This window comes from Podarcis vaucheri (genome assembly GCF_965113315.1).
Source record: "Podarcis vaucheri genome assembly, chromosome: Z".
Lineage (NCBI taxonomy): Eukaryota > Metazoa > Chordata > Lepidosauria > Squamata > Lacertidae > Podarcis > Podarcis vaucheri.
The window spans coordinates 51,274,712-51,290,776 of record NC_138758.1 but is presented as its reverse complement, the minus strand read 5'-3'; the positions used below and the strand labels follow the sequence as shown (position 1 = coordinate 51,290,776).

General features: G+C 45.9%; 1 protein-coding gene across 5 annotated transcripts in view; it reads left to right on the top strand.

The window, feature by feature from the left end:
* DENND1A (DENN domain containing 1A) overlaps window positions 1-16,065 on the top strand; it is a 268,662-nt gene that overhangs the window by 134,756 nt on the left and 117,841 nt on the right. For 4 of the 5 annotated variants that reach the window (XM_082208835.1, XM_082208833.1, XM_082208834.1 and 1 more), the window contains exons 6-8: window positions 8,580-8,649; window positions 10,206-10,286; window positions 12,425-12,478. In XM_082208835.1, coding sequence (XP_082064961.1) covers window positions 8,580-8,649; window positions 10,206-10,286; window positions 12,425-12,478 — 205 coding nt within the window. Of the gene's footprint in view, window positions 1-8,579; window positions 8,650-10,205; window positions 10,287-12,424; window positions 12,479-16,065 lie in introns of those variants that run through there. The other variant, XM_082208836.1, reaches the window with a different exon arrangement.

Sequence of the window (16,065 nt, the reverse complement as noted above, 5' to 3'; positions counted from 1 at the left end):
TTCCCAACACTTAAAAAAATTGCTGGCTGGTTACTTACACCAGATGCTTCTTGCCTTGGCCAGCTTTGCTGCTCTGAGGCGCTGAATGGGTCTCCTCCGGCTGCATTTCCCCCTGCACTGATCTGCACCCATGAGCGCCTGCTCCTTCCTTTGTCCCTTGCATATCTTTGTAAGATACAGGGTTTGTCATGAGAACTGCCTGCGTCTCTAGATACAGCAATACTATGGGTTTTTTGTTTCTTTTAGCCCTCTTTAGGTGGGCTTCTGTTAAGATGGTGCTGCCATTTCTGCTTGTGGTGTGGTACCCAGGGTGCTTCCTTATTCCCAGCCAGGCTCCTGGGCTGAGCAGCTCAGTGTTGTCCACACGGATCGGCAGCGGCCCTCTGGGGTTTCAGGCAGAGCTTGGGCTTCCCACATGCAAAGCAGGGGCTTTGCCACAGAGCGATGGTCCTTCCCCAAGCCGATTAACCAATTCATTAGTCTGTGAACAAGATGATCTGTGAACATGATTTTGTTTGGTGCAAAGCAGCATTTTGTGTGGGATGCTGTGGGTGCCGGAACTTATTTTTCCTATTCTCCTCTAACCCGTAACATCTCTTCACCTCAGTGAGCTAAGAGGTTTTCAGATCAGAGGGAAAGGTTTCACTGTGCTTGCTTCTCACGGTTTTGGTTTAGCCATCCTGATGTGCAGCTCTGCTGCCAATGGGCTGCCTCCTTCTCACTCTTCCAAGTTGGCTAGAGATGAAACACTGTCTTGCTTCTGGACTCCAAACTGTTCCAAGAGGTTCTTTACCTGAATCCCTTTTTAGACACTCCCTCCTGGTTGGTAGGGGAAATGAGGGGCCTTGATGAAGTGGGGATCCTTCCTCCCCATGTGGTAAGCATGGCCAGTGCAGAGTGAAGCTGGGTGGGGGAAGCAGGACGCTCCCTTGGCCACAGTACAGCATTTTCATCTGGGGAGCAGCAGCAGCACCAGCAAGCAAGCTGACTGCGGGTGGCTTAGTTTCAGCTTCACCATATGAACGGCCATGCAATCCGGCCCACAATGCTTTGTTTTTGTGTGCAGCCTACTTAGAAGAAGGTGGAACAACAGCGAGCCCTCTGGCAGCGGAGACTGGAAAAAGTATCATGGTGGTGGAATTTTTATTGGTGAAACTGTACTTCACCAGATGCGCTGTCTGTTTCATGCATCTGACAGAGCCTCCTTCTGCCCACAGTAGCTCATGCCCCCAGTAGTTTGCTAGCTCATAAGGTGTTATAGGATTCCTAGTCTGCTGAAGGAAGAAAAAACAAAACAAGTACACACCAGTGCAGCCTAACAAACATGGCTACTCTCCTGGAAGTTGTAAAACTTGGTAGCGATACCTGCCTTATTGAATGAAGGAGTCAGACTCACACGACGGAGAGGAGGCAGGTCATAAAAAAATGCAGGGGCTTTTGGTGCCCACTCTTTTTAAAGACAAACAAGCACACTTCCTTCAGACAGGCCTGGCTCCAGCCACATGCCTGGCTTGCTGGCTTGAGAGAGAAGCCCAAAAACGAGCTTACTGATGGACTGGTAGAAGTTGGCTGTGATTGTGTTGGTTTCTTGCGATTTCTGGACAATACTGTTGTATCTTAGCCCAAAAGAACTAACTGCACTGTGGGAGAAGCAAGAGCACCTCTTGGTCGGCAGGTTTCTTGGCCTCTAGTAGCGCTCTGATTTATGACCACTGGAGTCTTTGAACTTCAACTGTCTGGAACAATCTCTAGTGTATCACTTACTTTAGCATTTCTTGAACAGGATTGTTCTTCCAGCCCCCATTTTGTGACAGAGCTCTGGGCAATTTCAGCACAGAGTGCTTCCCTTCCTTTGTTTAACCTCTGACCTTCGAAAACAAGAGTTAATCAAAAGTTCTGAGGTAGCTAAGAGGAAGAGGAAGTGTTTGGTTACAAATTAAATATGAGCAAGCCATGCGCCATAAATCCCTGATCGTGCTACTAGTGGGGTTTTTTTTGGGGGGGGGGGTTGTATTGCAGTTCCATGCGGTGCAGGGCGTTGTGGTTATAAATCCAGCCTCTGTGTTCTGAAAGGGGGAAATGCAAAGTAAGTCTGACAAGCTGCCTTTCCCAAGATAAATTTTCTCTCTCTCTCTCTCTCCCCGCCCCCCGCTGGTCCCCTGGTCAGCTGGACTTTAAAGTTTGTTAGGCAGTGTGTGAATGGGAGCAAGGGAAGGAAACCTGGCAGCCGGCGGTTGTGGTTTGACATGGTCAATTCCATCAGGGTCACCAAGCCAAAACAGAGGCAGACCTGTAGCTCTTTGTCATGTCTTGGGGATCCACCGGCGAGGGACCCTGGTGTGCAGCTTGTGGTGAGGGGCATTATTCATGTGGAACTGAGGCATGCAACAAGCATTCTGTGTAGCGGTTCTTGAATGTTTCGCACGGAATTCCTCTGTAAGATCAGCTGCTCATCAATCCTGAAAGCATTTTAGCATGAAGATTAAAAACAAAAACAAATAAGCAAAAAAACCCCAACCAAATTCCTCATTCAATTACAGATTGCCAGATATTTTTGTGTGTTTTTTAAATAAATGTATTAACAGTAGTTGTTGGGTGAGGCACTTTGGCTTCCATTGCAGCAGGGGGCGAGTGGGTGACCCCTATGCGGCTAACTTGCCCTGGCAGGCAAGGCTAGTTTGGCACACCTGAAAATGCTGTTGCGCTGAGATTACACTGTGTGTAGATGTTGGTGAAAGTGGAGAGAAAGTCTCTGCCTTCTCTAGTCAAGTATTCCAAGTGGTCAGGCTGGGGACGTTCCCTCTGCATTCTCTCTGTGTCATCTGTCAAGACCGTTGATCTCTGTGCCCTAAACCCAGGGCTGTTCAACCCTTCGCACTGAAATGGTTCTATCCAACTCTTAAGCTTTCCAAACTCTGCACCCAGAAGAGCTAGTTTCTGTGACCTGCACAAACTTATGCAAATTGAGCAGCTTTCCACATGCATGTATGTGTGTACGTACACACACACACACACACACACACACACACACACACACTTGCTTGGCATGTCTTGCTTTACATTTGCCTTTCCTCATAAACTTCTTGTATCTTGTGTATCTCCTAGTATCACTTGGAATCTTCTTCTGTGCTTTCTGGCTTCTGAAAGTTCAGCAGGCATTGCCCATATTCTTTCAGACATATATCTGCAGCCACAGGGGCTTGAAACCTGTTTTAAAAGAGTGCAATCCAAGTTATGTGAAAGTTGGGATTCTGCAGCCGCTAACACTGTCTACACTTTTGCTCTACTTCTGTGGGGCAAATTGAGCTTTGTTTGGGTGGGCAGAAAGCGAGAAATGCTTTTAAATTGTTTCTGGAAGTTAGTCTGGTCAAGAGAATCAAGCATAGGCTTGGATTCAAATGCTTCTAGATGAAATCCTCGCAGATTAGACGAAACTAAATCACAGGATAAAATTGAATAGTTTATGAGTGGCAGAGTGGGGGTACATTAGTGTTTTGTCTCTTGCAAAAATATTTCTGAAACAGCCTGTTACTTGTGCACACGATGGCATGGGATTGGTTTTCCTCGCCACGTTAATTGAGGGGAATCTATATTGTCCTATCGCAATTTGAGTCAATTTGGAAGTTGGTTTTATTACCCCGAATTCTGACTGGGCAGGAAGAAGCTGGCAGAAAGACACACACACACACCCCCGAGCGAGGCTTCCTGGTGCATTGAAATTGGCCCTTGTCTCCCGATAACTGCTCAAGGCAGAACGTCTGCTGCTGCGTTCTCTCCCCCGATGAAAGGGCAAGACAGGCCCCTGGGAGCTCTCTGGCGGTTGCAAGAGCCCATTTAGAGGAAAGGGAGCTGGTGGCACACAGTTGCTTAGCAAACGGAGCCCAGCTCCCCAAAGACGTACTCTGGGACGTTTGATACCTATGCCTTAGAGAAAACCATAGGCTGCGCATCTAAACCTTTTATCAAATATTCTGGCTTTCGTCCTTCTGTGCTTGCCAGTATTTCTGTTGGCTGTTTTGTTAATAAACTGCCTGTTTGAAATTGCAACATCCCCGTTTTTCTGAAAGTGGAATGTCCCTCGTCTTTGCAAGATCCTGTTCTATTCCCCAGGCAGCCCGGGTGACTGAAGGGGCTGCACTGCCCTGACGCAACTTTTCAGACTATAAAACACCAAGCGCACGGATTCCCTGGGAAACCCAGCCAGGTGGACGGGGTGTAAATAATATATTATTATTATTAATATTAGCTGCATCCAGAAATCATTTTTAAAAATATTTTAAATTTTTACAATATAACAACAATTTCCCATTCAAAATAACACCATATTCATTTGTTTGACTTCCCCCTCCCCCCGGTTTCCAAAAAAATCATTTCTTTTTCCTTGTATATAATTACTTTTTCCATTTATTTTCCAAATATTTTTAAACCTAGTTATAAAATTACTTCATCAATGTTACATCAATCCTGCTAATGTTTTAACATGCTTACAGTGTTCCTTAAAATAGTCTATATATTTTCCCCATTCTTGATTGAATTTCTTCTTGTCTTGATGCCTGATCTTCGCGGTAAGTTTAGCCATTTCGGCATAGTCTATCATTTTCGTTATCCATTCTTCCTTCATTGGGACCTCTCCTTCTTTCCATTTCGGGGCAAATAATATTCTAGTGGTTGTAGTGGCATACATAAACAATCTCCTTAGCTTCCTTGGTAATTCATCACCTATTATTCCAAGAAAAAAGGCTTCTGGTTTTTTGATAAACATTATATATATATATATATATATATATATATATATATATATATATATATATATAAAAAATATCATTTCCCAGTAGCCCTTTGCTTTTTTGCACGTTCAGTGGATCCCCCTGCTTAGGGCTGCCAGTATTAAGTCCTGCTGGATTTGAGTTTGTTGGTTCCTCTGGTCACCTCTCTCTCTTTCATCATGGATGGTAGCACATATTATGGCTGTATGCTCTGTACTGTTTTAGTAGTACGTTTGCTACAGGTTTGTCATGGCTATCATGGGAATTGGGGTTGCTTGTGTGTAAACCTCCAGCCGTTCCCAACTGCTTGGGGTGGTTGCGTCTTTCCCCGGCTGAGCAGCCCTTATGCGCTGCTGCTCAATCGCTGGCAGAATCCGTCAGTGAGTGTCTCCTAAATTTCCTCCAGCATAAGAGTTCCTTAACGGACAACCTTCGCCTTGCCTCCCTGCGCGGAAGCCTTCTGCACAGAGTGGGCGTGCCAAGCGGTGGTCCTCCACTCTCCCCACTGACTTCACTGGAAGAGTCTCGGAGCCTCCCCTCCGAAGTGCTCTCTCCCTCTCCCTTCTTCCTGGTGTCACCTGGACTTCTTTCCCCAGAGGACGTCCTCTCTCTTCCCTTACTCGTTCCCTCTCCTGCAGAATCTGGGAGCCTAGCCTCTCCACTCCTCTCCGATGTCAGTTCCCTGACAATGGCCTTTGGCTAAAACAGTAAACTTACAAACTGAACTGAACAAAGGTATACATGGAATCTCCTTGAGGTTGGGGAGCAGGAATCATTAGCAGATCTCCACACTGTTGGTGATTCTGATGAGTCAGTGGATCTTGGCGTCCCTTATCCAGGACTGGAGGTCACCACACTGCCTGGCTCTCAAGACATCCCCCCTTCCCTGCTTTCCATAGCGCCATAGGAGCAGAGGAGATGGTGCCCCTGGCAGGAGGAGCAGAGTTGCTACTGAAGGGCCTGACTAGCTGAAGGGGAGACTGTTCCAAAGGGCATAGAAACACTTGTCCCCATTGTGGACCTCATTGGGACCCAGGGAGGGGCGGAGCCTCCTCCTCCTCCTCCTGTATAAAATCCCAAGGTCTAAGCTGCTCCAGTGCTAAAGCAACATCTCCCTTAGAGCTCCAAGCTCCCTGGACCAGGGGAAGGGGCAGCATCTCAAAATACTGAGTTCTGTCAACACTGGTTTATGCACACTGTTTCTTCACTTCTGTGCTTATAAGTGCCCATAATAAAAACTACATGCATGCATATATACATACATACATAATTTCATTTGTATGACGCCATTCCACAATTGAAACCAGGCTCAACTTACAAAATGAAAAAAAATAATCATAAGTACAGCATCCTGAAGCTGAGGCTCCAAGACTTTGGCCACCTCATGAGAAGAGAAGACTCCCTGGAAAAGACCCTGATGTTGGGAAAGATGGAGGGCGCAAGGAGAAGGGGACGACAGAGGACGAGATGGTGGGACCGTGTTCTCAAAGCTACCAGCATGAGTTTGACCAAACTGTGGGAGGCAGTGGAAGACAGGAGTGCCTGGCGTGCTCTGGTCCATGGGGTCACGAAGAGTCGGACACGACTAAATGACTAAACAACAGCAGCATAGCAGAAATAGCTATAAATAAAACATTAAAAGTACACAACTAGGCTGAACAATTTCCACACAAAGCACAACAAAATCTAAAACTGACAAGAAACCAACAGCAACAACTCCTCAAACCCCACAACAAGACCCCAACCAAAGAGTCTGTTCAGCAGCCTCACCTTTTCTGGCTGGAGTCAGCCAGGCCCCTCCCTCCCTCCCAGGCCAATTTCCTTTCATTCTCGGCTGGGAATTCTCCCTCTTAACTCCTCCTTTTTCATTGTATTGTTTGTGCTGCAAGACACACAACACTGTCCTCAGGCTGCTAAAGATTATACAGTCAAACCTTGGTTGTTGAACGTAATCCGTTCCAGAAGCCCGTTCGGCATCCGAAATGTTTGACAGCCAAGGTGTGGCTTCCGATTGGCTGCAGGAGCTTCCTGCATTCCTGCAGAAGCCGGGTTGGACAACCGGCTTCCAAGAAACATTCGGAAACCGGATCACTTCCGGGTTTTTGGCGCTTGGGAGCCGAAACATTCCAAAATGGAAGTGTTTGGGAACTGAGGTTTGACTGTACTTGCCTTAGTTTCAAAGAGTTGCCAGCACCTGGGCAGCTTAGTTCTGGCTCTGTGGCATGGTGGAGGACAGTGGACTTCACACAAGTGCTGATGCTAAAAGTAGTTCTCAGCTCTGAATCTTCGTTCTGCTTGAAGGCTTTGCCTTGAATAGCGTAACGGCTCATTAAATTTGGCCATCCCATTTTAGAGAAGAGGTGTGCGCTCTCTCTCTCTCTCTCTCTCTCTCTCTCTCTCTCTGTGTGTGTGTGTGTGTGTCAGGCAACAAGTAAGGAAAACAGAAATCTTTCTTTAAAAACCCAAGATTTGACTTGTAAAATTCAGCCCTGTAATCTTAATTGTTTGAAGGATTTTGCTGTTCGTTATTAAAGCATTTATTAAATTTATATTCCCACCCTTCCATCTGGAGGAATTGTTTGTTGTTGCAATATTGTGTGTATAGTATGATTTGATCAGTTGTATGTTTCTTTAAATCCCCCCCAAAAAAAGATTGAAAGGCGGTGTATAATTTTCAGTGAATAAGTGCAGACTTCGAAGCAACATCTATGGACAAGGACCCAAGCCTGTCTCTAGTATAATTCAGTTAAGTCTTCCCTGGGGCTGCTCAAAAAGATGAGAAGCAGAGCAGCTCTTGCACCAAGCACTCCAGTGTGCCTCCTTCTCTTTCCTGCTTGGGTGTGTTTACCAGATTTCTTCTTAATCTGTGGGCGAGGCTGCTGCTCCAAGGAGGCCCTCTCTCTTTCTCGTGCTCTTGTGGTGGCTCTTAGCTCCATTGAGGTTTATGAGACTAAGAAATAGGAAGTGGAACTTTATCACCCCCTCTTAATCCCCCTGGAATGTTTACATTCTGATGCCAAACTCAGAATTTCTGTTCCAAAGTAGTAATTGTCTCTCAAGCTGCCAGTGAGCAACAGCTCCTGGAGTTGCTCAGAATGTATCAACAGATGTGATAATTCTGTCCTAGAATGTGAAAAGTTTAAGTTCTTTATCAGTGCAGGGTTGATAAGGTACTTAAGTTTTACAGTAGCCTTTGCAAGCTGCTGGCAGATGTTAGCATTAGTGTGCTATTCCCGTTATCTGTCACGTCTTCTGCATCTCACTTCATTTATTACTGTGGCCTGACGGTCAGAGCACTGACTCCTCTGCCAAGGCAGCTGGGCTGTGGAGGAGCTGTGGTCCTCATCACTTGCGGTGCGGTTCAGTTCCCCGTTTCCCCTGGCAGCGAGAGGCAAAGGCATTCTTGTAGCTTCCTCGTCCACCATTATGGTTTTAGCAGAATTCTTGGAAGAGTTTTTAAAATAATCCAGCTGACCTCAAAACCACAAAACTCCATTAAAGTGATCTTGCAGCACACAGCAGTGGCAGCCCTTGTTTTTGTGGGGTTGGCGTTTCCCTGGAAGATGCATTACTGGTGGGAAGAACTGGGTTTATTCATCTCTCCCTGCCACAGTTGATCTTGCACCAGCAAACCTTCCAGGGAACAGAGACAGCAGCGACGGTGCCAGAGCCCTGGCAAAGGAGCCTCTGTGTTGCACAAGCACTATAGCAGTTTAATATTTGTTGAGGTCACCCTGCAAAGTGAAACAAGTTTTTCTTAAAATGTTTTGAAAAACTTAATCCTGTGCTTTTCTTTTTCTCCTTTCTTTTTAGTTATCTTCCGTGGTTTGAAGTCTTCTATAAACTGCTCAACATCTTGGCAGACTATACAGCGAAGGGCCAGGTAACTGTGGAGAATTGTGTATCTGGCTGGGTGAGAGAACCTTTAAAACATTGTTTAAGGCCAAACCTGAGGCTCTGTTCAAATGTGATGCTTTATATCTTGGGCTCACTCACACAGGAAATGGCCATATCTTGAAAACTATAGGTAGTAACAAAATCACACTTCCTGCTTCCCGAGCAAAGAAGACTAAAATTTTGCCCAGTTCATCAACCTCTCTTTATGCTTTTCCAACTTATATACAAACGTGGGGATTTCTCATAGGAGCTTCATATCTGAATTGTCCTGAGAATGCTCTTGTAGGTTTCTCAAAATTTTGCACAACCTATTTGTAGTAGGCAGCATATGTGGCTTCTGGAATTACATACCTTATTTTGCATTGAAATTGATCCCCACCCCAAATCTGCGGGGTAAATCCATTCTTCAAACAGATCCCTTTCATTTGGAAGCCCTTAGTGGCCCCAGCCCTAGGCTCCACTGTGTGCCTGTATCTCAGCTTCTAACACTGCAAAGTACACTAAAAAAATTTAGTAAAATAACTGCCATTGTAATAAGTGGGTGGGACTGTAAATTGCAAAAATTCCAGCCAGGGGGTTGAGACACATTTCAGCAACCTTTCTCACAGTCTCTGCTATAGGAAGTAGGTTTTATTATTTCCCCAAATGCAAAATAAACTTTCCTCCTACATGAAAGAAACATTGTCTTTGCACCAAAGAAAAGTTACAGTTGAAGGACATGCAGTTGAGGTGGAAGCTGGATTTACCACCAGACATTGCGGATTTCAAAAGTTAGGATGCCAAACCTGTCCTTATCTCCTTGGGTTAGCCCTGATCCTGTTTCTCAGCTTGTGTATATATGAGAGAGACAAACAGGCTGACTGTCATCTGGTACGCAGGCTGAGACCCTCTCTGCCCATGGACTGTCTCGCCAGAGTGGCGCATGCTCTGGTTATCTCCCGCTTGCCTTTGAAGGTGACTTGGAGACTACAACTAATCCAGAATGCGGCAGCTAGACTGGTGACTGGGAGCAGCCGCCGAGACCATATAACACCGGTCCTGAAAGACCTACATTGGCTCCCAGGATGTTTCTGAGCACAATTCAGAGTGTTGGTGCTGACCTTGAAGGCCCTAAACAGCCTTGGCTCAGTATACCTGAAGGAATGTCTCCACCTGTTGTCCAGTCCAGACATGGAGGCCCAGATCCACAAGCCTTCTGGTGGTTCCCTCACTGCGAGAAGTGAGTTACAGGGAACCAGGCAGAGGGCCTTCTTGGCAGCAGTGGCAGGCTCTCCCTGTGGAACGCTCTCCCATCAGATGCCCAGGAAATAAAGAATCAAACCACTTTTAGAAAACATCTGAAGGCAGCCCTATATCAGGAGGTTTTTAACGTTTGATGTTTTACTGGGCTTAATGTTTGAATTTGTTGGAAGCCGCCCATAGTAGCTGGGGCAGCCCAGTCAGATGGGTGGCAGATCAATCAATCAATCAATCAATCAATCAATCTGTGTTAACAAAAACGCTTGTTTTAGAAATCACCCCCTACATTTATTTTTGTTCTAGGACAGCCAGTGGTATGAACTTCTAGAAATGCTTTATAAACTTCCCATCCCTGAGCCTGGCTCGTCTGTTCATCTCAGTGTGGTAAGTATCACAGCTAATACATTTGCATGGAGTCATTCCTGCTCTGAAACTCCCTGCCTGTGGACTTTAGACAGGTGCCTTTACTATACTGCTTCACATGCTGATTTTTTTTCCTTTTCAGCAGGACTGCCCAGACACATGATTTAGTTACATTTGTTTTACACTTTTATTGATTTTATCTTGGTTTTAAATGCTGGTTCTGTGCCCTTATTTTTAATTGGATTGTGGATTTTAGGCATGTTTTATATCTCATTGGACTTGTACACCACTTGGATAATGGAGCAAGCAGTTCATATATGTATACACCCAGCTAAAACACCTACACTCCCAAACAATGAAACTCATGACAAAACAACAACAACCAAAACCCGCCCAGAAGAACAGGCAGCAGCCTCCAAAACAAATAGAGCAAAAAGCCCTTCAATTTCAAAATAAAAATGGGGCAGGGGGCCTTAGTGGATGACCTTGGTCTCTGGGCAGCGCAGTGCACATGTTAAGGACTCCAGGTCTGGTAATAGCTAGATAATCAATAATAATAAATGGCCCACCCATCTTCAAGGAGCAGTAATGGTAACAGCGTACCAAGCTACAATATGACATTGTTATCACGCCTCTTCTCCATTAAATTGTATAACACTGAATCACTTCGAAGTCCATCTTAATGAGGACAATTTAGGTGAGTTGTTACGTGTCTTTACTGGAGCTTTGAGTGGACTATGTCTGTCTTTGCACCGATTATTAGCTTGGGAAGTTAATAATCCCTGCCCCTTGGCAAAGAACTAACCTTACTCTCTTCTCCCCCTCCGCCCACCCCAGTTTCCACCCTAAGGACTGCTTTGCTCAGTCTGCGAGCACTAGCCACGTGGGCTGTTGAGGTGCCCAGATGGTGTGTGGGGCATCTCAGTCACATCCCTGCTCAGGGCATCTCTCTGATGCAGAGGACAGGCCACCGTGCAGGTGTGTTTTGGTCGTTGCTCCTGACCTCCCTTTGCCCTGGACATTTCATGAGCAGTGGAGCAGGGAAAGACTGTCAGAGCAGAGCACAGAGGCTGTGCTAGTCTCAGGCTCTGCCTGCCTCTTTCCAGGCTGTTACGGACCCATGCTTATTTCGCACCATCCATTTCCATTCCTAGTGCTCTCTCGCTGTCTCTCTGTTCCTGGCCTCCTCCCCCTTCCAGCCAAATTAATATAGTGACAGGTTTGGAGAGTGAAGGCTGCGCTTGTACCTGTTTCTTCATCTCTCACGAGCAAAGCCTCTTCAGCTTCGGAGTATTTCAGCCCATATGCTGTTTGCAAGGTGCTGAAATGTCAGATAAACAACAGATATAGGGCACACTCTGAGAATCCTCATAAAAGCACAGTACAGAATTAAAATAACATCAGCATCGTTGCAAAGAAGCTTGATGTGAGGCTTCTATTTACTCCACGCTACAAGGAATAGCAGTTCCATGTCCAGAATATATAAATCTCCATCTGTTTGTTCCTTATGCAAAACAAAACAAAAAATGCACGAAGAGCGGTGGAAGCCCTGGAGCTCCCGCCAAGGAAATCAGCCCTGCATCCCCAGCTTTCGCTGTGCCACCAGATGCTGCTAGTGCTGCTTAAAGTTTGTCCATAGCCACCTTAAGAACCACAAAGTGTTGTTGCATGTTGCTTAGCTTTGCAGTTTACACCTGAATAGAACAGCTGGTTCTTCATGTACCCAGCATTTCCCCTCCCTCTTCCTGAGCTTGCTTTGCCACACAAAACGGAAGCTGTTCTGTGCGAGAGATGAAACCTCCTCAGATTCTCTTCGCCAGCTTTGCAGCAGTGGCTGCAAATGTGCCTGTGGCACAAATGCTGGAAAGAAGTTTTGAAATAAATTAAGCATCATGCCCCATTTGTGCGGCAAAGATATTGACTGGCAGCAAATTGGTTTCTTGGGCAGCTGCTGGCAGTTGTACCACAGGGGCTTTGGGATGTTTCTGTTTTGTATGACTAGGTTTACCTTTTTGTTTTTTAATGTTATATAAATGATGTAAGTTCTAAACTGCATTTAAAGCAGAATAAGATGTTTTAAATAAATGCAAAATATATGGTGCAAACAAACAGACAAATAAACCCTTTTTACTCCCCCCCCCCCTGCTCCCGACTTTTAGCACTCTTACTTTACTGTGCCTGACAACAGAGAACTTCCCAGCATACCTGAAAATGTGAGTAATACTCTGCTCTGGTGGTCACATAATGCAGATCCCACATGTTTGTGGTGGTGGTGGGGAGAGTCAGGTGAACCAAAGAGACAAGAAAGTGTCAACTTGGATATATTTTCTCTGCCGCTTGTAAATTGTGAACACACTCAAATACTGCTCAGAGATTTTTGAAATATTAAGCAACATATAAATGGTGTGTGTGTGTGTGTGTGTGCACGTGTGTGCACGTGTGTGCATATGTACACATTAGGGTGTGTGTGTGGGGGGGAGAACACAGTCAGTATAGAGAGCTTGTGCTTTCTGTTTGAACAGCCAACTTCTCCAACTTCTCCAAAGACAGAAACTTTCCCTTGCTTCTGCTGCCATTGGCAAGGTAACTTACCCTGTGCCTTGTCAGGGGTCATTCCACCAAAAACATGACTGCTACTATTCTGCTGTTTCCTGAACTGAGTAAGGCAGCCACATGGTTTGACCTACCAACGTTTGTGAAACGGTGCATATTGGACATTGGATGCAACTTTTGGGAAACTTGCTTTCAGTCCCCTTCTTCCTTGGGATGATTAGTTCCAGGACCATCAACTTGCTAATCTTTTCCAAGTAAGTTTTTGTACAGAGACTGTAAAGAACACCAGATTCCTTACCTGGAAGAGATGTTTGTGAGACTGCAAGTTGGATGGTTCAGTCTGCCCTCCTTTCTCTAGAGCACAGCTTTGCAAACTTTTCAAGCTGAAGACGCACTTTTTGGACATTCATCATTCACGACATAGCAATTCAGTTTTGCATCATTTCATGACACAATAATTCAGTTTTACTAGCAAACTGGAGGTTAAACTAACCCTTTCCAGCCCCAGAAGGAGTGTGGGGACCGTTTGTGCGACACACAGTTAGGAAAGCTCTGCTCTAGAGAGATGTTCCTTGCAGCAGTCATAGTTTGGTGGGGAAGATGACCGGGGTCAGCCAGGGGGCCACACATGACAGGAACACTGGCCACATGTGGCCTTCAGGTTGCCCACTCCTGTCATAAAACATGTGAGTGGGAAGGAGCTTTCCCTGCCCCTTGAAGCATGCTTAGAATAGTAAGCTTCCCTGGGATTCAGTGCTAAAGGGGAGGGGCTGTAGCTGAATATTAGAGCACCTGATTTGCAGGTAATAGGTGCCACATTCATTCCTTCCATCTCAGGGTATGGCTAGGAAAGATGCCTGTCTGAGACCCCAGAGAGGACTGCTAAAAAATAAAATAAAACCTGTTGCAGGCAAGTAACCTGTTCTTCTTTCCACTGAGAGGAACATCCTTGAGTGTGCTAGGTTTAGTTTGTAGGTGGGTAAATTGAGAAGCACACCAAAGAAGCCACAGCAAGGTACGGGAATCCCTCCAACCTCTTGTTTAGGTTCCTGTGTCTCAATAGCACATGTTTGTGCACACATCCGCATGCGCACGGACACATGTGTTGGTTTTAGAAATATACAGGCTTCTCCCTGCTTCACCAGTGCCTTTTCTGTGTGCCAGCATTTGTTGGCAAGAATTCCAACACATGAGTCAACTTCCCATAACATTTGAGCAGTAGACATTCAGAATGCTTATGAATCAAAGGATGCTATAAAAACCAGTGGCTCTAGGCCAGGAAGACTTGGAAAGGATTTTAAAACTGCATGTTCAGCCTGTGGGGAGGGTGCAACTTTTAGCGCTTGAAGACCTATTCATTTAAAGTGTGCGCTTTCGGGGTGGAGAAGGCAGGGCGTGGGGAGAGGGCTGGAGAATGAATACAGCAGATTTGGGTGGTGTCTATGATGTTGTCATTGAGGGGTGTCCAAATAAGTTGCTTTAAGGATGTTGAAGGCCCACTAGGGAAGAACAACAGAACAATGAGAGTGATAAAAGCACAGCCCCATAAACTTTTATTTGGCTTTGCACGTGTGGGTCTTGGAGCAAAGAGAAGTAAATGCAAAACGAATGCAGAGGCTGGCGGCTGCTTCCTTGTTGTTCTGCTAGTTCCTCCTCCATATTCATCACTTTCACCCTCTGCAGCCTCCCCAGGATTGTCTCGTCTTGTTTGCCTGATGCTCACTGTGCCTCCGCCTTGTACAGCACCTTGCGCGCAACTGAGATACAAAGACATTCAGCAGCATTTTGTGCTAGTAAATCTTTGCTAATATTTCCAGAGAACTCTGTGCCAACAGTTATAAGGCCAGGAAATCTAAGTCATGTCACCTAGATCCCTTTGAGCAAAGTTGCCGATTTTGAAGCTTTTGTAGTCCTGGAGAGATGCAAGGCATGAAACAGAAGAATGGAGATGTCCTATTAGTGATTCATGACACCCCATGTTACTTAATAATCTGTATGCCAACCTTTCGTGCTTAGTTACAGATCAGATTTACAGTGCATTTTAGATCTAATCGTCAACTAGGAACCAAATCTGCAGTTTTGACTAGGCTTAATTGCAGCTTAGTGGGCTTTATTCCTGCTGAATAAAGCTGAGTAATAGCAAAAGCCTATGTTGGCTGCTCAACTGCTTCAAGCATAATGCCTTTGCTTTGCTTTGGAAATAGGGTTAGGGTTTTACCTTCTCTCACAGCAGTTTAGTTTTCCATTTGCCCTGTTGCAGTCCCCTGTCTCTTGCGGACACCTGTCCTTCTGAGCCTCATGTGTGGGCCCTTTCTTTCCAGGACCCTTTCTTCTCCATTCCATCCTTTCCCTCTTGGGGGTGTGGGGAAAGAGAGCCCCTATGTGTGCCAAATTGGCACAGGCGCTTTGGGCAGCCCACCTTGGTTTGGTACCCACTGCCGCTGCTGCTAAAAGCAAAAGCATCTTAAAGAGTGCCTGAGTCTCTTGGTTCCCTATTGGCTGTCCCTCAGCACTTTCTGGCTAATCCTCAGTCTTTCAGGAGTGGCAGCTTTTTATCAAGGAGAAATGCACTCCGATGAAAAAGCTCCTGCGTGTTACTACATCAGTGTCTCATAGAACTGCTGTCACGCTCAGACAATTTTTACAAAGTCCCAAAAGCTTATCAAATCCCCATTAAACTGTCAACCTCCTTTTTGCTGTTTTGCCTTCTGTGAACAACTTCTTTGACCATTCTGCCTCTGTCTTGGTGCAGCTCGTTCAGCAAATGCAAAAGTGCTCAGCACCCCTTTTTTGCTGGCATGCCCAATTTCTGTTGCTATGGGTGAGGCTTGGCCTGAATCGTACCTCCAGATCAACCTGCCGTTACATATTGAACTATCTCTAAAGGAGAGCAGGTGGCCCTGCCATGACGCAAGGTAGAGTGGGAGACAATCGGTGGCAAAGCAGGAGACAGATCTGGGACGCAGTCCCCTGGGGAGTATAAGAATACCCCCTCCTGTCAAATCCTTAAACTCTGCCCTTTTGAGTTTGATTGATGATGTTGCCTGAAGACCTGCCCTAGTAAACCCCGCCCCAATGACATCACTGGAAGTTGGGATCCAGGAAGTGGAAGGCACATGACGCTCCTTCTATGACCACATAACCCCTTGAGTCCAGTGAGGTGGGGGGTTATTCCTCTAAGCCAAAATGGGGTATCTGATCGGCTTTTCTCGCTTCGTGCTCCTGTGCACCTCCTGTTACTCTCAGC